At 35.6% G+C, this 23,393-nt stretch overlaps 1 protein-coding gene across 1 annotated transcript in view; it reads right to left on the bottom strand.

The window, feature by feature from the left end:
• LOC145683014 (uncharacterized) overlaps positions 1 to 23,393 on the bottom strand; it is an 832,861-nt gene that overhangs the window by 750,384 nt on the left and 59,084 nt on the right. Inside the window, exons 2-3 of the mRNA XM_081754367.1 lie at positions 9,123 to 9,275; positions 5,730 to 5,860 (exon numbers count right to left, since the gene is read on the bottom strand). Of these exons, the coding sequence (XP_081610493.1) occupies positions 5,730 to 5,860; positions 9,123 to 9,275 (284 nt within the window). The remainder of the gene's footprint in view (positions 1 to 5,729; positions 5,861 to 9,122; positions 9,276 to 23,393) is intronic.

The raw sequence follows: 23,393 nt of genomic DNA, 5'->3' as shown, positions 1-23,393 counted from the left end.
TTCAAATAATAATAATAATAATAATAATAATAATAATAATAATAATAATAATAATAATAATAATCCTGAATATGCCATCCTTACATAATGTAAGGATATCTTAGTTTCCTAGTTTAAATATTAAATATCTTAGTTTAAAATGCTTTCTTTAGTACTTATTTGAGCAACCATGTAGGAGGGGGTACGACTTTTTATTTTGCCCCTCTCATTTCAGTACCCTTCCAACAGAAAGTAATTTTTGATAAGCAGGACAGACAAAATGAATAAGAAATATATTTACAGCATTCTCTCCCCTTTCATGATTGGAATATCACGTAATATTTTTTATTCTACGAAAGATGGCCCTGTGCGGTTAGGCGTAGGTAACTAAAAAAATACCTAATATATAGCGCCCCTTGATTGTAATATTACCGCTTCTTTATTTGTACGAGGGAGCCCCTACACAATCAAGGGTGACAAAAAGAATAGGAAGAGTGTCTATTGATTCCAGTGGTGGATCCAGCACGAACTCCTGGGGGAGGGGAGGGGAAGTGAAACATTCTTTTGATGATGTGAAGCTGTCACAAATTACCACTTAACTAAACTAAACAATAGTGGGGGGAACCGGAACCCAGTCAGTTTAAATTGATGTAAAAGTTTAATTTTTGGCTTCATATTAAAGTTTTGGTTTCAAATGAGAGTTTCAGTCCAAGTGGTCAATGATCAAATCTCGTGGGGCTCTTCATTGTAGGCTAATACGGCCCCCTTATGAGAAAAGGCAAAATTATTAACATGTTTATAACTTTCGAATTTTTCGTCTATTTTAAAGAAATATTTTGCTTCGTATTAAAGTGTTGGTTCCAAATGACAAATTCAGTCCGAGTGGACAATGATCAAATCTCCGGGGGGGGGCTCTTCAGTATAGGGGGCTACGGCTCCCTTATGGGAAAAGGCAAAAATATGAAAATGCTTATAACTTCCGAATTTTCCGTCTATTTTAAAGAAATTATTGGCTTCATATTAAAGTCTTGGCTTCAAATGACAATTTCAGTCCGTGTGGACAATGATCAAATCTCGGAGGGCTCTTCGGTGTAGGGGTTTCGGCTTCTTTATGGGACAAGATTCACGTAGTTGATATTGCAAAATTGTTTTATATATATAAGTGGAAACTTGCACCATTTGGTTAATTTTACCTCTTATGTTTTGCAGATTCATATTCCAAGCAATAGTTACTCCGCAGAGCTAAAAGAAGGCACTTACTAGTTTCATTAAAATGAAATGTCTTTTATGAGAGGAGCAGACGAACGAACAGGCACCCAAACGTTGGTTGAGTCGTACGGTTGAAACTCGTTAAGCTCGCTTCAATTATTATTATTATTATTATTATTATTATTATTATTATTATTATTATTATTATTAAAGCTTGTTGCTCCTAATTTAGTTATTTTACTTTATTATTTAACGAATATATTGAAAATTGTCAGAGACACGTATGCAGTAATTTATTTCGGGAGGGGTCCGACTTCAATATTAGGATAAATTATAATAAAATTTTAAAAGATAATCCCCAAAATTAGGCTAAATTTACAGAAAAGTTGGGGTTTCAGAGGGGTTCCGGACCCCCTGGACCCACCCCTAAATGCGTCCTTGTTTGTCAGTAACATTTCCTCATTTTGAAACCCTCAAAAACTTTGGATAGACTATATAAAGGAAAACGAGTTATTTTCGATAAAATATTACTTCAAGGAGACGCGACAGTTTTATTGCACATGGTGGTATCCAACGTTCACAAGGGCAAGAATTCCTTCCCTTTTATTCTTTTGCTATTGTGCTGTATCGAAAGGTCAGGTTTGTAACATATTACTCCTACGAACAAGCATGACTGGCAGATAGGAATACTGAACACAACTCCAGAGAAATGCATGCTGAACTTACGTTTATAGCTACGCTTTGGTGATTTGCCCTTTGGTAATTCAGTTCCGTCTCTGTTCTTAAGCCATGTTCGTATTACTTCGAACAGTTTTGATAATGAAAAGCATGCCTCTTAATATAACAGACTTCTTTCGCGTAAGAAATCGAAACTCAGTTGGTCAGAGCAACTAGTCTGTAAGAATTAGCTTGTTAGTTAGTTAGGAGCCCAGTACGAGTAAGGGTTTTTATTACTATTGTTTTTATCTTTTTTATGTGAGGAAAAATCAAATTATGACATCCCGATATCAAATGTATTTGATTAGGTAGCTTTGTCTTAGCTAAACTTTAAACATCAGTAACTGTCGAAATTATTTCACTAACCGATCACTTACTGAACATTTCAAACACGTCAAACCAGTGGCATAACATGAAGGTTAACCTCTCCTCCGCAGTCCTTAGTTATGCGTCCGTACTTTCAAGGGCGGACTAAGGGCCGGGCGACTGCCCGGGGCGCCAGAGAAAGACGGGCACCAAAACGAGCCTCAAAAAGTAAATTTTATAATGTGTTTTCTACTGACGTTTTTGGTTTATATTCTTGTAAAGTAGTGGCAATTATATGATCTTTTTCCATTTCACTATGGAAGAAGAGAGTTTCATAGTACTAAGGGGGCTGTATCGAAAAATTGAGAGATGGCATGTAGAATAAAGAGTGCCGGGAATTAAGTATTGTTTGTTTGTTTGCTTGAGTTTAGCGTTCCACGGTTATGCCTTAATGGGCAAGGGAGATGTGGATACTAATTATAGTGGAATCCGAACCACTTTTATCGTTCAACAGTAATCCACCGGGAATTGGACCCGGTACCACAGAAGGCAGGCGTGCTAGCCACTAGACCAGGGGGGGGTGGAGTTGGTATTGTTTATAGCGGGCCATATTCTTTGTGAAGTTTTCCTAGGTAAGGATTTCTTTTTGAAAATGGGTTTAAAACAGGGACGTCATTTAGGGAGGGCAGGGAGGGGCATTTGCCCCCCCTGAGTTTGAGATGTATATAGATTTTATCATTAGAATAGTAGTAAATCAGTGAAAAACGCGAAATTTTACTTATATCAAGAGGTCTTGCCCCCCCCCAAAGCAAAATCTGAAATGACGCTCCTGGTTTAAACTATTAAAAACACTATGATAAAATGTAAAATATAGGCTACTACTAGGGGAAGGGCGCCAAAAAGTCACTTTGCCCGTGTGAAAATTTGGCCTGCTCCGCCCCAGCGTACTTTCTGTATACTTTTTGGCCTTGCAGCTTGTGCGGTCCCCACGCCACATTGTTGCGGGGGCGCTATTTACGCCTACCCTTCGAACGTAATTCAATAACGGTTTAAGAAATTCTACCATCAGCGTGGAAACGGGAATATATTTTTCTAATAGTCCCATAGAACTTTCACTCAGAACGCCAGATGCAATTTTTCAGAGTGGGCTCTGGCTAAGTAGAAGGAAGATCTGTTTCCTAAGTAAGTTCCTTTCAGAAAGTTTGCTATTTCTTTAACAAGGATGTAAATAAACATACTCATCGTTATTAGCTCGACACCAAACCATCCTGGACAAATCCCTCTAGAACAATGATCGGCAAAAGTTATTCTGCCTAATTTTATAAGCGACTCAAGGGTGAAACACTTGTTAACGAAAGCAATGTTGTGTATATACTGCCTTGTTTCTGACAAAATATAAAGTCTTGTGTAATCTTTAGACACTTTTCCTATTCTTTTTGTCACCCTTGGTTGTGTAGGGAAGCCTCGAACAAATAAAGAAGAGGTAATATTACAGTTAAGGGGCGCTATACATATATTAGGTATTTCTTTTGTTACCTAACCATAACGGCCTAGGGTCGTCTTCAGTAGAATAAAAAATGCTACGTGATATTACATTCACGAAGGAGGAAAGGATGCTCTAAATATATTTCTTATTCATTTTGTCTGCCCTGCTTCTCAGAAATTATATACCTTGTGTTGGAGGGTGCTGAAAAGAGAGGAGGGGAAATAAAACGTCGTGCCCCCTCATACATTTTAATTTTTGTGACGTGGTTGCTCAAATTATTACTAAAGAAAGCACATTAAACTAAGATGTCTAAAGTTACAACATTATGTAATGGTGGCATATTCAGGAATAATAATAATAATAATAATAACAATAATAATAATAATAATAATAATAATAATAATAATAATAATAATAATAATAATAATAATAATAATAATAATAAATGTCTTTGGAGAGCCGAAATTATGTGACACGAATCATTACATGTAGAGCTTTAAGATGAGTGGTCATAGGAGAGGAAAAAACAGGATTTTTCTCTCTCTGACTCTCTAACGTTAAGATTATGTGCTGAAGTTAGGACATAATTAATTGGTTGCTTTTACGTAGAATATCTATTACTTGAGCTCTCCTCCTTTGGGCAACTTTGCTTATGTAGTAAATTCAAAACAATTTCAATTTAAGACAAATATTTATAGAGAAAATTAAACATTTAATAGGGAAATCTGTTATCAAAATATCCAAACACGTAGATAGAAGACTATGTAGTGAGGAATTGTGAAACTATAAAATTCTCCAAATTAGAATTAACATTTACTGGAAAACATTCGTTATGCATCAGTGAGCACAGGGGAAATAATTACGAATTTGTTTGCAAACAAAAATTAGAGACACTAATGCAAATGCGACGATATTTTCTCTCTCTTTTTTTTTTTTTTTTGGGTATCGTCATGAGTTTTACACATATGTTACAATTTGCTTCTTTCCCAAATAAAAAATAAATAAAATAACCTTAGTGAAAAAATGACAACAGTCCTTCACGGGATTCGAACCGTCTACCTTCGGTATACAAACTCCTTGCTTTATCTAACTGAGCTATTTGCTTTCTTACGTAAGCTGAACCTGTTCTACAGTAAAGACGATTTTTCATTACGATTGGGCTAACAATTCGTCTTTTTCCATAGGTAATTTCCACTATTTGCACTATCTATACGTTAATACTTAGCATAGATTCATATATTTGGAGTTCGCTGATAATGCATATAATAAGACATACTAGAAATATTTCGTTAAAATTTTCGTTTGTAGATCTAATCCACGCTTCTCTCACTGACATAGATGTCGCTGCTTCGTGTTGAACTGCAGAATTCCCTCGCGTTCTTGAAAATTTCCCACTTTAGCAGAGTTGGTAATTCTCGAGATTTCTGTCGATTTAATGTTTTTTGCTTCTAATTTCTTTATTTTAAGCTAATATCTAACACAAATATTAAAAACGGGTTTGTTATTAACCTGTCCTGCTGGGGAAACCTTCCGAGATTTCGAACATATAAAGAAAACGGAGATATTTTCAAAAAACTTCAAAATAAAGAGACGCGTCATTTATTTTGCTCATGGTAGTACATGCAAGATAAATAGATATAAAGTAACCTACAAAGATATATTGTATAGATTCATTCCATATTAGGGACAAATTTCCTCTTCCTTACTAAACCACAAAAAGTATAGAGATGTTTATTCGTAAACTGAAGGAAAATTACATACGAAGACCTTTTAAAGCCGTAACCACTAGATGTAAAAAAAAAAAAAAAAAAAAAAAAAGGAAAAAAGAAAAGTGTTTTAAGTAGTTGAAATAGATTAAACCCTCACTCGTGGTTTTTGGTTGTTTTTTGCTTTTTTGTGGCTAAAAGTGTTCAATTAGTTTCGCACGTAAACTATTAGCAAAACCACAATTTATTTTCTATCTACATAGCACATAGGAATTTGTGGCTTTTGTACAGAGAGCTAGTTTACCTAGTGTTAATTATGGACTTACCTGCGTAGAAACATCAACCTGGTGGAGAGTGGTCTTCGATGTAGAAACGGTTTCTCGCGATCCTCTTAGGTTGGTTCGAGAATTCCCCAGCGAATCTGCAATATAAAACAAAAACAACGTGCGTGAATAATCTATAAAGGGAAAAGAAAACACACTGAAAAGCTTACAGAAAGAAAGGCGCTTTTATGTAGGAACATCAGAGTTTGCAATGGTAAAAGGATTTCTGCAGTGAAAGAACACGATTTTTTTTTAAAGACAAAAGTTGCTTTGTATCGTGAGTATTTTTTTTTTTTTTTTTTACTGCCTGAAGAAGAAGGAAAGAAAAATGAGACCATCGTTAAGTTAAATAAATTAATTATCTATGCTAACTGCTACAAAAGAATTATGGTCGCACCAAAGGTATATGTTCAAAAAAATTACGTAAGTATTAGTATTTCTATGCAGTCGCGATTGTTTAGCGAGTGTTTTTAGGTTTTATTCCCGGTGATCGTTAACCGATAGGTTCGTGAGAGTTGTTGCTAAGTTTACGTGGAGTAAAGTTCTACTCCTGCCCTCTTCCAAGAGTCTAAATAAAGAAAATGCTCTTTCTAAAAATTACTTTAATAAAAGCATCCAAATAGGAGGATCCCGAACAACCATGGAAGTATATGAAGATACGTAGGAAGTATAACAGAGGCCGCAAATGAAAACGGAAAACAGTTATCATCTTCCGTATGTATTGTAAGGAAACCAAACGCGCCTCTATTTCAAAATGACCAATAAACCTAAACGGTATTATGGCTATATATGAAAAAAAATGCATAAAACGAGGAACAAATCAATCATCTCCGAGTTCGCGTGTAAACAGTACGTTATAATCAAATATTAAAAATATACATTATCAGGATGCGCCCATCTAGCATCACTTGTTTCCCGGTATAGTTCGAATTACGAATTTTGCACACAAAGTTCATGGCGTTATGCGATGGAACGTCACAGAATAAATGTTCAATATCATTTTTTTAGAGTCCAACACACAGTATGAGTAACGTGAGATGTAGGAAAAGTCCTGCTGACACTTTTAAAAAATGTGTATTTGTATTTGTCAAATAGTGCTGAATTGGGAAGAATTGTAGTCTATCAACTTTTTCACAAAGGGGCTGAAAATGCTGGCGTGGTAACAATCAGAATGACAAAAAGGGCTGAATTTGGTACAATTGTACCAAGTGTGGCAACAATGCTGTAAAGTACTAAAGTTTGATGTTATACTATATGCAATAACTGAACATAGCTGAGTTGAATTAACAGGATTTTAAACAATGCTTTCATTAAGTTTCTCCTCCATTTGTTAGAGACGAATATATTAAGTTAAATTTCAAGTATTTTTATATTAACTAGAGTTCCGAAATTTTAAACAGATACGTAAACTCGATGATAATACAATCTTGCCCATGTCACTCTACCTTGTAGTTTTACTCTAAAATTAATCAACTAATACAATATATTTAAACTGCGTATATTTGTAAGTACGTAAGTTAATTAGGCAATACCATTGAGATAATATATAATATAATGAGATAGTCTATATATTATCTTAATGGCCAATACTTCAAGAGCTGGTAAATTGATTCAATACTGGCTCGAAATCTGCATGTGATGCCTTGAAAGAAACTGTTGGAAACTATTGCCTCCCCGCGAAAGAATCACTTCCTCAATACCAATAAAAAGTAGCCCTCAATCTTAGGAAGAGCCATTTATGCATTTTACCTCACAAAAAGTATCTTTTTTGGGCATTTCTCCTAGGTTCCAATAATAAGACAATAATACTGAAACACACCCACTTCAAAATTATTTTATATTTTCACTCTATTGTATAAAAGCATTGTTTTAAATTTCGCGGTTACTATTTTTTCACTATGAATCGGTTTCAAGCAGTTCTTACAGATTAGTTGCAGCTTGTGCATTAATGTTTTAAAATTGTACGCAAAAATCAAAGATGTAGCATACGCACCAGAAATTATTGTAGGACACAACAACAACTCAATCAAGCATTATGTTAGGAATTGAATTTAGGATAGGATAGATTTTTTTTTTTAAGGAGATAGGAATTTTGTGTGTTGTACCTAATGTCTTTTGGCGATTAAAATGCCCAAATTAGATTCTGCAAAGAAAACATTGAATAAACACTCGTAACTGAGTTGTGGTTGCACCTTTTTGAATTGTTTTCAATGCAAACAAACTCCTTTTTTTTTTCATTTTTACCTTTTCCAGTTTTAAAAACTTTCTTTTCGTCCACTTTGCGCATTTTACTCTTATAATAATTAAACAAGGAGAACAAATCATGTGCAAGATCACATTACTTTCGCATCAGTGGAATCCTATAGGCTAAAGCTATTGAATAGAAAGCAAATGGAGGTGACAAGATCACACTAACCAGTCACGACTATCACCAATCGGAACTATCGAGTGCTTTTTTATATACAAATATTTTTTTAGTGATAGGATAGGTTGATTTGGACTTTAGCGTCCTGTTCAGAACCGAGACTGTATGAAACGTTGACCTACAGTTTGACATGGGGCATAGGCGTGTACACCAAAAATTTTCTGGGGGGACAGTACTCTTCACTCAACATTGTGGGCCAAATTTAAAGAAAGGCTGATGTCATTGCATCCCCCTAATTTTCAAAATGTCATAACATGAATTAAAGTGCCACAATTTAGGATAGATAAATCCCATCAACGGTGATAACAGGTTCAATTCCAGCGACACAAACAGTACTATTTATGGTACTTTTGACCTTCAATATTTACTATAATTAATGGGATTTCCAGGGCGATGATATTAATTTGTAGGTTTCATGGCAGTACAATGAACTTATGATCAGTGACTAAGCATGTTATTCAAGTTCATGTTTTCATTTATGATTTGTATTGTTTCCCATTTTGACATTGAAATTGGGTCTTTAAGTGTCCTGTTAAAAATCTCCAACCTCTGATAATATCTCTAGCCATATGAGCCCAAGAAACGTAGATCTTTCTTCAAAAAGCCGCAGAAACCCAGCGGCTGATCCTGAAGATGTGTTGACAATTCCGTCAGTCTTCATCTTTTGCAACGTAGAGAGAATTTCTTCATAATGTTAAATAACTCCCTTTAAAGTCTACAAATTCACCTAGTGAGACACAAGGATTTAATGTTTACAATGTTTAAGACGAGACCACAAGCGTTGGCCTCGATTAAAGTAGAAAATCGTGACCTCACTAAAAGTGACTGTGAAAACAGTAGGCCTACTCATAGTTCGTGCACCCACTGCAAAGAGTTTCTCACTACTTCTGATGCACTATAGGCACCCTTAATCACAAAATTAGTACTGTGAGCTCCACAGTGTACATACAAGGCAAGAAGTTGCTATTTACATATAATAGATGGAACACTAATTCCAGAGCCATCATTCGTATTTCCAGAGTCATCATAAACTTGTCCACTGAGTTGAGCAATGGAAAGCTGGAGTCTCACCATCTTATCCAGAATAACTGAAGCTATAAACTCACCAGTGGTTTTTTGATGTACTGTAGAACACAAGAAAACTTTCATGAGAACAGAGATCTTCATCAACTCACCTGACACAAATACTTAATTCTCTTCGCCATTCACACCATGGGAACCATCAAACACGATAGATAACAGAGGAGGGTTTTGAGATTTGATTTTGTTACTTATATGAAAAGCAATTTCTTGGCCCATGGTTTCGAGATTTCGTTCTGGATTTTAACATCCATGAAATTACATCTCTTCATGTTTCCCTTTATCCGGCTCTTCAATTGTGGAAAATCTTCAGAGCAAAGGCTAATCAACTGAAATAAATTCCTGAAGCGGGAGTCATGTCCTCTATGTGCGAGACCTTGTCAAGATAACGTATACTTGAGATTACATTTTTTTTTTTTCAAGAATTTCCTGGCTTTCAGCTGTTCATCTAAAATTTGTCTGTTTAGTTGGTTTTCTATTGGATTTTTTCTCTGCGTGTAGCACAGTACAACTAGTTTATGGCCTTCTGAGGTTTCGTGTATACTTAATTTCTCTTTAGCCTTCTTCCAGTTGAAAAATCCTACAGTAGAGAAAGCGTCTTCCATGGTTTTAGTAAGACTTTTTTTTAAAAATGTTTTTCAAGGTGTCCATACAATAAAAACAGAAAATGACGTTAATTTTGTTTGGATCCACGTGCAGCCACGGAAGGAACCAAGCTGGCACAAATTTAAATGTTCGACCTTTGAGAGACTGTTGTGGAAAATTTGTAGGTAACACTAAAGTCTAATTGGGCTTTGAAAGGTTCGAAGGATGGGGAAAATTGAACCACTTGCTAGACGTGGAGATTGAGAGGTTTCTGGTGATTGTGGCCGATATAAGATTTGAATTTCCATTGTCAGTTTCAGGTTGTAATCCATCAGCTGAACTACAATTTGAGTTAATTTTTCTCTTCTTTTCTTCAACAATGGCACTGCTTTGGCCCATGTGATGTCTTCTTTTCTTTTTCTTATGACAAATTGATCAATTTCAAACAATAAAACAACAGTAAATAGAAACAAGAGATGAAAAACTTTATATCAACACACATAAACACAGCTGTCTAAATAACGATACTGTTGGAAAAAACACGCTGCAAAACATCTTTCTAAAACAGTGGTTCACTTGCGCACAGCCCAGTTGACGAAGTTCAACAATACATTAGAAAGGACACGCAAAGAAACCTACGTTACCCACACACGAAGAAAAAGGTCTTTTTAGGCAGGTTTTGAGTTATTTTTCCGAAGCTAAACAGTGTTGTAAGTCTTCCATTGATTGTCCAGGTTGGCACAATAATGGTGGTATTTTTACTCGAAGCCGATACAGCAAAAGTCGGTATATTAAATAAATAAATAAAAAAAATCATTACACATTTTCTCTTTTCTCTTTGTAATGCTATAAGTGCAGAGGGAAAGGAATCTTTTCAGATACTTAGAAAGCGATGTTTTTTTTCTTGTAGCTACCGCTATCTTGGAGACTGAAGATAAAATCTCAGAAATATTTGGAACGGAGCATGAAACTTTTGATAAGTACTAAGTCAACTTCGAAATATTTTTGCCTTGGAACCAAGTTGTTAATCTTTCACAAAGCGATAACTGTTCAAAATGAAAAGACACACTAAGAATTACGTACTTTCAATTAGAATCTACTATTTTCATAAAGATACTAGCTCACACACACAATTAATTATAATGTTAGCTATAGGCTATATGCATTGGGCCAAACACTCCAAACAATAAAGATTCATCTTACACTGGAGAAATAGTTATGCTTCGTTTTTCATTATCATTTGACCATGAAACAAATGCCGAAGAAATATACTAACATCATATACAAATGTGCGGCGTTGGGATGTATAACTCGTTGAGATATGATGCTTTACTTTTTAAATTTTCAATACTTCCGCGTACTCCTAAAAAATGTAATAAAGATATAACGTCCATTTTTAAAAAGTATTCAATTATAACTCAACAATCTTCACAAAATTTGCAATCAATCTGTGAAAACGGCATCCAGAAGCTTGTAGTTTTCGAGATTGTTAAAATAATTAGCCCCAAACGTATAAACTTTTCTTGACCACAAACATATAAACGTAGCATTTTAATATATAGATAGGGCTGTCGTCGAGGGCACACGCGTATACCCTCTGCTTAATCTTAGTCATTGCTTCAAAGCGTATATTAATAATACTTTCTACTTTTGTTTTGTTTATATTTATTTATTTAATCGTGCCACGACTTCAATGATAAAGTGACTACGTCTTTTTCTCTTATATTCTTAGCAGGTGTTCAAACATATGAGTCATGAAAAAAATCCGACAAGACTTTTCCTGCTTCTTTTCTTTTAAGTATGTTGGTTCCTTCTCCATACCTCTAAACCCATTTATGTTATTAATTGCGTAATTTAAGTAAGGAGTGTCATCAAGAAAACAGCTGAAATGCTTTTAGACCATAAAACAGTAATGTATTCTTTATATTGTAATTGAATTAATTAATGCATACGATTTACATTGTTTATTAAAGTGCCTTCTATGTCTCTTATATCAATTATAGATTATCAAAAAAAAAAAAAAAAACAGCGTATATACCCTCTGAAACATTTAGGATTACATCACTGTATATAGATATTTCAAAATTTTCTTTTTGCTGCAAATGAATGTGTGCACGCTTTATGGTAGTTTTCGACGTAGCTAATACAGTGTCGTTACTTTCTATACTTTATTTATATACCCTGGTAATTGTTACAGAATTTTCTTCAATGAAACTGCTATTCCTTTCAATTGACAATCGACATTCCCATTCCACTATTTCATCATTTTTGCCGAGATATTTAGGGAAGAATTCCTGCTATACAACTTTCTGTGGGGGACAATCCCCTCCTAGAAAATTTCTAGGGGGTTGCGTCCCCCTCATCCCCCCGGCTGACACGCCCATGCATGGGGTCAAAACTACTTGAGCTCCAACACATACTCGAACTTTGGTCTCGCACGCCGAAGGCGCGTATGTTAACCATACACCCAAAACTCTTACTTACAAGGGACGTATGCGAAGCGTGACAACTGGATATTTATGAAACTTGGTACCCTGACTAATTGTGGGTCGCTAATCATCGTGGTGGTAGTCACTCGGTGCGGAAATGCCTTGTTTGTCTTCTACCAATGATACATGAGGCTGTGGCGAGTTATACCCCAAAAACACCGGAAAACGGGAGAAACTGAAAAATGTGTGCAGGTAACCTGATGCCTATGGGAGGGAGAAACGTGACCAACATCACGGTAAAAGTGTCAGACAAGTAGTGTTGCCATCCAAATACAAACTTATAGTTTTTGAAATAGAACGTATAACATTTTATGGCGTTAGAACAATTGGCATAAAACGTGAAAGAAAATAAGCAAAAGCTGGGTTATCAGTGTTGCCAAATAAGAGAGATATGAGGCTCTAAAGTTGAGAAATTATGAGGTCCGTTCAATGAAACGAGCAAATGTACAAAAGACTTCAGGAGGAACAAATGTACAGTAGGGAGAAATCACAGCATGCACAGCACTCAGTGACTAACGGTTTGTCATATCGAGTGGTCAGCTAGGACAAAAAGTGTACATATTTTACCATACTATATATGGCTTTTCTGTTGTATGTATTGGTGTATTATGTTAAAATATTTTGCGCCTGTATTTTACTGGTAACCTGAATGCAGTGTGTTTTACCTTCGTCGTTGTCTCCCACGCTAACGTTTCCCATACTCTCGGCTCTCACATATCACAGGTCATTAATCTTTGCGATTCGATTCTGATATACTTTCTTGTCACAGATTTGTTACCTTTAGTGACACAGCTTTTCTATACTGTTTTCAGGCGCTACACCGTCGTTTCTGTGGTTTGGAAAGCATACAGGATTTATGCAGTGTTCCAACCCCAAGAGAGTTTGTTTTATAGCTCTCGGGAATTGTTCGAGATACCGATTCCACACAAACGCAATTGGAATTGCTGTGCTACATGAAGACTTGTCCTTCACATTTCCGCATTATGTTACATGGGACTTCTTTCTACGGCTACTCTAACATGTGCCCTTTTTGAGTGAATCCTGCATCAAGCTCATTAATCACTGGATGCTGTGCATGCTGTAGTAATCTCCCTACTGTATATTTGTTCCTTCTTCAGGTTTGTTGTTGTTGTACATTTGTTCGTTTCATTGGACGGACCTCATAATTACTTAACTTTAGAGCCTTATATCTCCCTTATTTGGTAACATTGATAACTCAGCTTTTGCTTATTTTCTTTCACATTTTATATCAATTGTTTTAATGCCATAAAATAGTACACGTTCTGTTTGAAAAACTGTAAGTTTGTGTTGGGATGGCAACACTGCTTTGTCTCACTACTACCGTGATTTGGTCACGTGTCACCCACCCGCAGGTATAAGGTTAACTGCACACATTTTTCATTTTCTGCCCTTTTCCGATGTTTTTGGGGTGTAACAGCACAGCCTCACTCGGTCACTACTTGGTATATGTGTGAAGAGACCAGTATTTATTATTTATTGATTTACGTTGATCCCCCACATATTCCTTTATTGTCTCCCTGAGATATATAATTCAGTGTTGCGAAGCTAGTCCTTTTTTTCTAATTACATAAAACTCTCTCTTTTGTATGCACCAAGAACAATGTTTCTTTCAGAAACAATGTTCCGGGGGGGCACATTTAGTATTCTGGGGGGCAGTACTGATAGTATTCTATTTATTATTATAGTATAAACGTATTATTTTGGTCTGCTCTGGGAGGCACTCTTCGAGCTCCGAGGGGCAGTGCCCCCAAAAAAACAGGTCTGAAAGAAACACTGATCAAGAACGCTAGTCACTCGGAAGACTTAGCTAATGAAATTCATTTACGTCTGGGAATTCGGCTAATGTTTTCTTCCGTAGTTTTGTGTTTTCATTGCTGAATCATGGAAGTGTTTGTTTGTGTTATGTAATGTATTATGTCAATGTGTGTTTTATGTAATAAAGCTGAGAGAGCTCCTTTCCCAATTATCTAACCATCTTTAGCGTCAAAAGTACCTGTTGAGATGAAATCATCACATCAACATGTGTCTGGAGTCAGCAAAATCACCAGCAAATTTGGGACCTTAAATACTCTCTTCGACCCCAAAACGGAGAGTTAGTCTCCAAAGTCAGTCGAGAGCTGGTTTTCACAGTTAGTCTCTGGAATTAGACTCGCGAGTCAGTCGTGAGGATGTCGAAAGGCTGTCAACGGAGTCGGTCTGGCGAGAGCATGGGAGCCAGTCGGCGTCAATCTTTGGAGTTAGTCAGGGCCAGACTTTGGAGTTGGCTAGAAAACATCGGAGAGAGTAATTTAGTGAACAAGACAAAACGATCAGTAATTCTGTCAACGGCTGGGTTTGGCTCAGTGGCTAGCAAATCAGATTATGTTGTTACCAGAACGGCAGAGCCCCGAAAAATCATCAAGAGAATAACAGGAAGGCCAGCAGAAAAAATGGAACAACAGATACTGTAACGTCAGACTCCATCCCTTCCTTTCCTCACCCCTCTCAAACTCTCTCTCTCTCACACACACTTCAAATATCTTAAAAATCTCATTTTTATTTCTCTTAAGTTGAGACGGGTGTCGACCGGTCCCAGGACCCGTTCTACCTATGAGAGACATCCCAAGAAATTCTCATTGACGACATAGCTTTCTTTGAAAATCCTTTTCAAATTAAGCACCTGTAAAATGTGTATACTATCATTCGAAGAAGATAAACAAGACATTTCCGCACCGAGTGACTATCACCAAGACGATTAGCGACCCACAATTTGTCAGGGTACCAATTCTCATAAATATCCAACTGTCATGATTCGCATACGTCCCTTGTTAGTTTGGAGATACAATCTCACTGACAATTTGAAACGTTAATTATTATCTGTTTTAATGGTTTTTCGTTCTGGTGAATGTCATTGAAATGTTATCTGTTTTAACAGTTCTCGGGACTTGAGATTTTAATAATGTTACGTTCTGAGGCTTGTTTGAGGTAAGTGTTTTAGTAAATTGTGAGTCCTTATATACGATGTAATTAATTTAATGGTATATTGCTTGCGTGTAGAGTATTTAAAATTTGCAGTTTTTTAAAACTATGCTGCTTTTGCATTTCTTAACTAAAATTTCTCACATTTCTAACGCCATTTCAAGTAAAATTTTGCACCAGTAAGTCCTAGCTCTAAGTATTTCTCAGTTCCTGATTAGAGTCTTTTGTACTATTTCACAACTTACCGCTGTATAGTAGCAATCGCTTCAAAGTCTCAATTACCGAATTTAGTTGAGTGTAAGACGCTATCGACTCTAAGGCATACCTTATTTTTTACACCCTAAGTCAATCTTTTCCAATCTGTGCTCCAAAAACTTCCGCAGGTCATTTTATTTTCATTAAACTGTATCATATCATATTACTCACACCTGGGATATTTGTAATTTACATTACCTCGGTTTCTAACCATTGAAAGGAATTGAATTCATAAAACAAAAGAAGAAATAACAACATTAGCAAACAAGACTGAAAGATACATATATAAAACATTTCAACATCAATATCTTAAGTAATTAATTTACAAACAGTACCTGGTCGAACATATTCATTTGGATTAATATAGATAGTAGGCTAGCTGCGCTCTGTATATTCTTCAAATTGAAAATTGTTCTTGACGAGGCAGTACAAATTGTCAATTTTATTGAGGCCCGTCCTCTTAATATCCTGTTATTTTCTAACCATGTAATGAAAGCGGAAGCGATCAGAACACTTGTGATAAAGTAAGGTTATTTATTTACTTATTTATTTATTTAGAAAACAACACAACAGGCTTAATGCCTTGTTATAATGTCGTATAATACATACATAGACATATATACATTTACCCTTACAATTAATCGATTCACTTCGAGTGTCAGGTACTCGGTAATAATCCTGTTTCTAAATACATATTTTGACATACTGAATATATCTAAAACATCAGTTTTATGACTTAATTCATTATAGGAGTCACACATTCTCCATAGCGGAGATTTACTGAGAATATTTGTTCGTGCCTTTTCACAGAAAAATATACCAATATTCTCTGGTCTTGTTGGGCCTGTTGGAACGCTCAGATATACTTTCGTGAGTAGCTCTGGACAGTCAATTTTATTATTTAATACTTTATATAAAAATAGTAAGTAGTTATTTCTTATTCTAGTTTACGTTAACACACAATTTAAACGATTTCACATGGCTCTCGCTTTTCGCTTATTTGGCGGAAGTTTTTAACATCTAGAGCACCCTTAACTCTGGTATTCTAGGTACATCTATCACCATGTTTTCTGTGTAAGACAAGAAACAATCAATGGTCAAGAAATTAAATTTGTGATACAACGGATTGTAGGAAGAGAGAACTATTCCTTTTACATACTGAGTGATTTAATTGGTTTCAGTGAACATCTCATTTCTGGTGAAGTTGCTGAAAGTATGATTGAACATTTGTTGTCTTTGGGGTCTCAACTACTTCTGTATTTTTCGATTTGTCCTGAAACAAACTGATCGCATGACAACTGTATTTCTAGACTCGAAATACGTTATTTCATTTGTTGAAGAAAACTAACTTATCGAGCTGTCTTGTGACTCAACGTTCAAAATGTATTTCCTTCATTACCGTTACTTGAGTTTTAGTTTCAGTCTGAAGCTGTTAATGCTGACATTCCCAAAACAGCTGTAATTTATCTGCTATCATTTGTCATTATATATCTGTGCGATACATTTTTTTCATCTCGTACATATGTAAAACTAAACACACAAACATACCTGACATGAAGACAGAACTATCCACACATACGGAAGTAGACGCCTGAGAAACAGCAACACCCACCATATCAGGTGAATGTTGAATTCATAATATCATCCTAACTGATACCGTCATACTTCTCTGAAAATCTTCATTTATAATGGCATTTTATTGTCAAATTACATATTTAATATTGTAAAATGGTAACTTATTACTTTATTTTATGATATGTAAAATATATTCTAAAAATTCATTTTTGATTTCTTGGGGGCCGCAGAGAAGTAGCAGTTGCTACAAGGGGTCCGTGATATCAAGGAGATCTTGAAATCCTATTTTAAATCAAATAAATTGCTGGCAAATCTAAGACGCGCTCTCGCATGCTTTCTTCTAAATCTGACGAGATAGTTGATAGAATGTCGCAATGGGATGATGGTTACTTGCCTAGGGCTCCCAGAAGCAGTGAGTCCAATTTAGCCAATTTGTGGCTAAATCTAACCTATTTGGACACGCGTTTACCCATACAAATATACTAAATGCTTATAGACCTAAATATAGCTTATTTTATGAAATTGTTTTGCCATTTTTGGCTTTCTTATTAGCCGTTAAATTAATTCTAAAAATACTTTTTTCTTTGAAAATAAAGTGTAATTTTTAAAAATTAACCTACTTGTCATTATATATTATCATATTAATTGAATTCTCTAGACAGAGGATGCTTTATTATGCAGCAAACACTTGTTTTTCATTCTTCTTCTTTCTCTCCACCCACAGATTTACAACTACTTAACAATATTTATCGACTCAGAATTTCAATGTCGCTCCCGTAAAGGCCCCATTTCCTACTTTTTAATTATTTTAATCTTCGCATTTCATTACAAGAATGAAACCTATCTAATACAAATTTATTAAACTTTGGCGTGGGAGACAAGGGTTCGATTCCCGGCGGGAGCTCATGTGGTTCGGATTCCACGTTAATCAGTAGATCCACGTCTCATATAGCCTCGCTGCTGAACGGGACGTTAAACTCAAACTCAACTCAAATTTATTAAACTGTTCGATTAACCAAGTCACAGAGATTGTTTTTGTTTATTAAATGAAAACAAATAGGATATCTAATTAGCCTGAAGACTTGCAATGCAATCATCATGATTCACGTGGGTGTACGGAGAAATAAGAAGTGTTTGTAAGGATTATGACCTGCCGAAAGAAGTACTACTGAAAATTGGAACAATGGCAGTTTACACAAACACAACAAATCCACAATCCAACGATAGTGCATCCAGCTCCAGCGTATTGGCTAGCTGCGACGTTATCGACAATGACTTATTTCAATTGAACTGATAATATGCTGTTAACTTTCACGAATCAGATGAGTTGTTGATGAATTTTATTGTACCTAAGTTAAAGTCAGGTATGTTGCTTGTTATTCTTCAGCTAATAAAATTCAGCATTTCAAATTTTACCATAACTCACTTACAATCCTACATACAGAAAAGGGGGTTACAATTTGCAATGTGGATTGTAGGTTAGCAGTTCAAAATCTAGCCATTTTTTGCGTAAAAAAGCTTATTTCTGAAGGCCATCTAGCTTTTTTGTTCAGAGGTTGTTCGCAACACTGCCCAGAGCAGAATTACATGTTTTAATTATAAAATTTAATCGTAGGAGCCCAAGCACACTGGTTTGCTCTGGGGTTCATAATGATGTTCAGAAAAAAATGGTCGCTTTCTTTTAGGTCGTCATTTTCCTCACCAACTGTCATGTTCCCAGACGATATCACTTCGCTTCCGTGTAGTGTGTTAGAAATGGAGCATTTCTTAAACGATTATGTAATGAGGCATTATTTTTCTTTAATGCGTCGTAAACATAGTATGAAACCTCGTGCAATTTCCCTCTTGACATTTTTGTGACAGTCAACTCGTGGTCTCGATTGTTAAGACCTTGATCGTATTGCTTCTGAATCTTGCTTTTACATGGTTTGTTGATGCTTATGACCAGCTGTTGAAAGACAGATGTCATACCAAAGGGAACCAACAAGGTAAGTTTTCATTTGTTGTTTCTTGAGATCGTTGGTCAGGTGTCTGCTAAAGGAATCCATTCAAACCATCGATTTCAGATTTAACATAACGCAGGATTGGCACTCCAATATATTTTTCAGCTAGCCAATCATCAATTTCTGACTGATGTCATGGGAAGGACAACAGTTGCAGTAATTCCGTTTGTAAAAGATGCAATACACACGAATCAAAGACGCAATTCACCCTGATTTAAGAGAATCTATTTGCCAAAAAAGAATTTGTTTTACTTCAAGTAAATATGAAAGTTATTAGCAACATTGTAAATCCACTGTAATAACTTCCAGTTGGTGTTAAGTTCTACTTTTGTATTTTGGTTTACCTACCACTATTAACTTGTAAATTATTTACTGCAGCTTTGGAAAATTCAAGATTACTAATAAAACTCCAATTGACCAGAGCAGTATATATATCTTAAATTATATATTTGTGTTATAGTTTCGGCTATATAACATAGACTTCCCCAGACACATTATGAAAGAAATATCCAATTTTGACACCTTATATACAGTCTGGATGCAAGACACGCCCACTTTGTCTTTGCAAAACATAAACTTTTAATTGGCTCTAAAAAGCACATTTTTAATTACTGTAAACATAAACTTTTAATTCGCTCAAAAAGTGTTTTTTTTTTTTTTTTTTTTTTTTTTAAATAACTGTAGTCACTTTCTCTTTTCGCGCACCTGTTATGAAACTCTCAATTAGGTGTTTGTTACTTACACTTTCTATTCGCTATTGCCCATCTGCTGTTCTCCGTGTTCTCCAACAGCTCGTATTGATCCTTTAAATTCTTTCTTTCTATTTTGTCTATCATATTTTCCCATAATTCATGTATTACAAGTCCACTAGACCAATTCATCAACTTCTCCTTCCCGTATTTCTAAATCCACTGGGCTTCTTTACACTTTCTTATCACGCTCCTTTTCTCCCTCTCTAATCCTTTTATTCCTTTCCAATCTATCTCATGTCCTGTTTCTTTAATGTGTTTATACATTGCGTTGTTCTCTCTTTTTAGTCTAGCATCATCCCTATGTTGTTTTATCCTTTGTTCTAATCTCTTTTCTGTTTCCCCTATGTACTTCATATCGCATTCTTTACAGTTAACCTGGTAGACTACTCCTTCCTCTTCTGATCTTACCTCATTTTCTTTCTTCTTTCTTCTCTCTCTCACTAAGTCTATTATGCTCTTTCCTCCTTTCCTGTATGTTTTAATCCCTTCCTTCCTTAACAGGTCCTTCAGAATCTCCGTTTTCTCGCCTAAACTTTCAATACCAAACCATCCTTTTCCTTCTTTCTCTGCTTCTTCCTCTTTTCTTTCTCTCTTTCCTTCTTCTAAATCCTCTCTTCTGTATCCGTTTCCCTTTAATGATTGGCACATTATTTCTGTCTTATTTCCTTCTTTCTTCGTTGCTATCTATCATTTCTATTCTCTTTTTCATGTTCTGTAAAAAATTCTTCTTAGTTCCCCTCTCTACGCCCCTCCTCTTGTGGCAGTATACCCCGGCATCGCATTCTTTCCTGTACAATCTCGTTTCGAATTTTTCTCCTATTTTCTGTATAGTCATGTCCATGAAGTTGATTTTCCTATCTTCTTCTATCTCCATTTCTAGCCTAATCTCTTTTTCTTCGTCCTAAATTATTTGAACAAATTTCTCCAAATGTTCCTTAGTTCCTTTCGATATTCCAAGGCAATCATCTACATATCTACAAAACATTATAAGATTTTGTCGTCCTTCTTCTTTTACTTTCTGTTCACACCTGTTCATTAAAATTTCTGCTAGTACCGGACTCAGTCTCGAACCTATGGTTAGCCTCTCTTTTATTCTCACCAATTCTTCACCAATCATGGATATTCTCTCATATCAGTCTTAGGGCCTTCAACACCTCCTTTTTCCATGTTCTTATAATCTTATTTTCCATTTCTTCTTCTGTTGTTTTTAACACGTACTCCCTCTTGATGCTCGGAAACATTGTCTTAACATCAACAATGAACAATATGATGCTTCTATTTCTTCTGTCTCCCACTCTTCCTAGGGCACGTTTTACCTCTTCTGCGTTTTTCACTCTATTACTCTAATGTCTTTCTCTCATCTCTTCTCCAATCTGTTTCATTTCTTATAGGGGTTCGAAAATGTTGTTACTACAATCCATCACCGGTTTTAAATTTAATTTCTTTTTTTATGTATTTTTAGGAACATTTCATATTTGGTATTCTTCCTGTTTTGTTGATTAATTGCTTGCAGAAGGGATTATAAAGGGGAAACAGATACAGAAGAGAGAATTTAGAACAAAGAAAGAGAGAAAGAAAAGAGAAAGAAGCAGAGAAAGAAGGAAAAGGATAGTTTGGTATTGAATGTTTAGGCGAGAAAACGGAGATTCTGAAGTACCTGTTAAGGAAGGAAGGGATTAAAACATACAGGAAAGGAGGAAAGAGCATAATAGACTTAGTGAGAAAGGAAACAAAGAAGGAAGAAAAGAAAGAAGAAAGAAAAGGAGATAAGATCAGAAGAGGAAGGAGTAGTCTACCAGGTTAACTGTAAAGAATGCGATATGAAGTACATAGGGGAAACAGAAAAGAGATTAGAACAAAGGATAAAACAACATAGGGATGATGCTAGACTAAAAAGAGAGAACAACGCAATATATAAACACATTAAGGAAACAGGACATGAGATAGATTGGAAAGGAATAAAAGGATTAGAAAGGGAGAAAAGGAGTGTGATAAGAAAGTGTAAAGAAGTCCAGTGTATTAAGAAGCACGGGAAGGAGAAGTTGATGAATTGGTCTAGTGGACTTGTAATACATGAATTATGGGAGAATATGATATACAAAAATAGAAAGAAAGAATTAAAAGGATCAATACGAGCTGTTGGAGCAGGTATACTACGGACAACAGCAGATGGGCAATAGCGAATAGAAAGTGTATGTAACAAACACCTAATTGAGAGTTTCATAACAGGTGCGCGAAAAGAGAAAGTGACTACAGTAATTACAAAAAATACTTGTTGAGCCAATTAAAAGTTTACGTTTACAGTAATTAAAAATTTACTTTTTACTGCCAATTAAAAGTTTATGTTTTGTAAAGAAAAAGTGGACGTGTCTTGCATCCAGATTGTATATAAGCTGTCAAAATTGGGTATTTCCCTCATACTGTGTCTGAGGAAGGCTATGTTACATAGCCGAAACTGTAACACAAATATATAATTTTAAAATATATATATACTGCTTTGGTCAGTTAGAGTTTTATTAGTAATCTACAAATATCAACAGGCAAGAAATAACGGAGTGTTGTTCCGACAGAAATTAAAACTTTAAAGTATGCTTAAAGGAAAAACATTTAACGAATTTTATTGCGTTAGTTCTTTTTTTACGTCGCGGCTTAATACAACACTCAAGAGGATAGGAGAAAAGTTATAAAACAACTAATGGAAAATAGATAATTGCACTTAGTATTTAAAGTACCTTCTTACTGAATAGCGATGAAGTTACGAAGTTTGTCCATTTCAATAAGTTTTGTAATAAGGATGCGTGCGAGACGCAGGAGAAGTTTGGAAATAAATTTCAGCAAAACCATTCGGTGTCCATTTTATCTCTGGTTGTTAGTTTTTAAGTTGCATGATTTAACGTTTTAATTACCTTCGACATCAAAAGGCAAGATGTTGCTAATTGCTCCCAAGAAACACACTGAAACAAAGAGGATTGGAAGTGCATTAAATAAACAGGGATGTCGAAAAATGCACTCACTGGTTGCTAGTCCATTTCTCGTGATGAATTTAACTTGATGTGACAAGTTTTGGCACTAAGAGGGGATTATGTGTTCGAAATGACCACCATCAGTTTCTATACAACTCCCACGGTACAGACGTGCATATCGAACTACAGCTGTTACTGTATTTGGCATAGTGGAAGCACATGATTACGATTTTGTCACGTAGGTCGTCGATTGATGCTGATTTTTGTTGATATACAGAACTTGTAACGGTTCACCAGAGGTAAAAGTTGTGAATTGTCAAATGCCGCAAACACTTCAGCACTGGACGTTGGATTTGTAGCTGTACGCGGTCAGACAGATCTTTCCGTGTTCACATCTTTAACTGTTCCGTCTGCTTCGAATTTATCACGAATGTAGGCACTTTTCGACGTGTTGGTGGTGGTGTTCCAACCTATTTCTGCCAATACCTTCGCGTTACTTCGTTAGTGTTCTCATACTTCCAGTATAATTTTCTGATGTACAGCTTTGCGTTCAAAAAACGA

This window comes from Thermobia domestica, chromosome 4 (assembly GCF_964235325.1).
Source record: "Thermobia domestica chromosome 4, izTheDome1.hap1.1, whole genome shotgun sequence".
Lineage (NCBI taxonomy): Eukaryota > Metazoa > Arthropoda > Insecta > Zygentoma > Lepismatidae > Thermobia > Thermobia domestica.
Note: the sequence above shows the minus strand (reverse complement) of the source record. Positions and strands in the feature narration are given on the sequence as shown.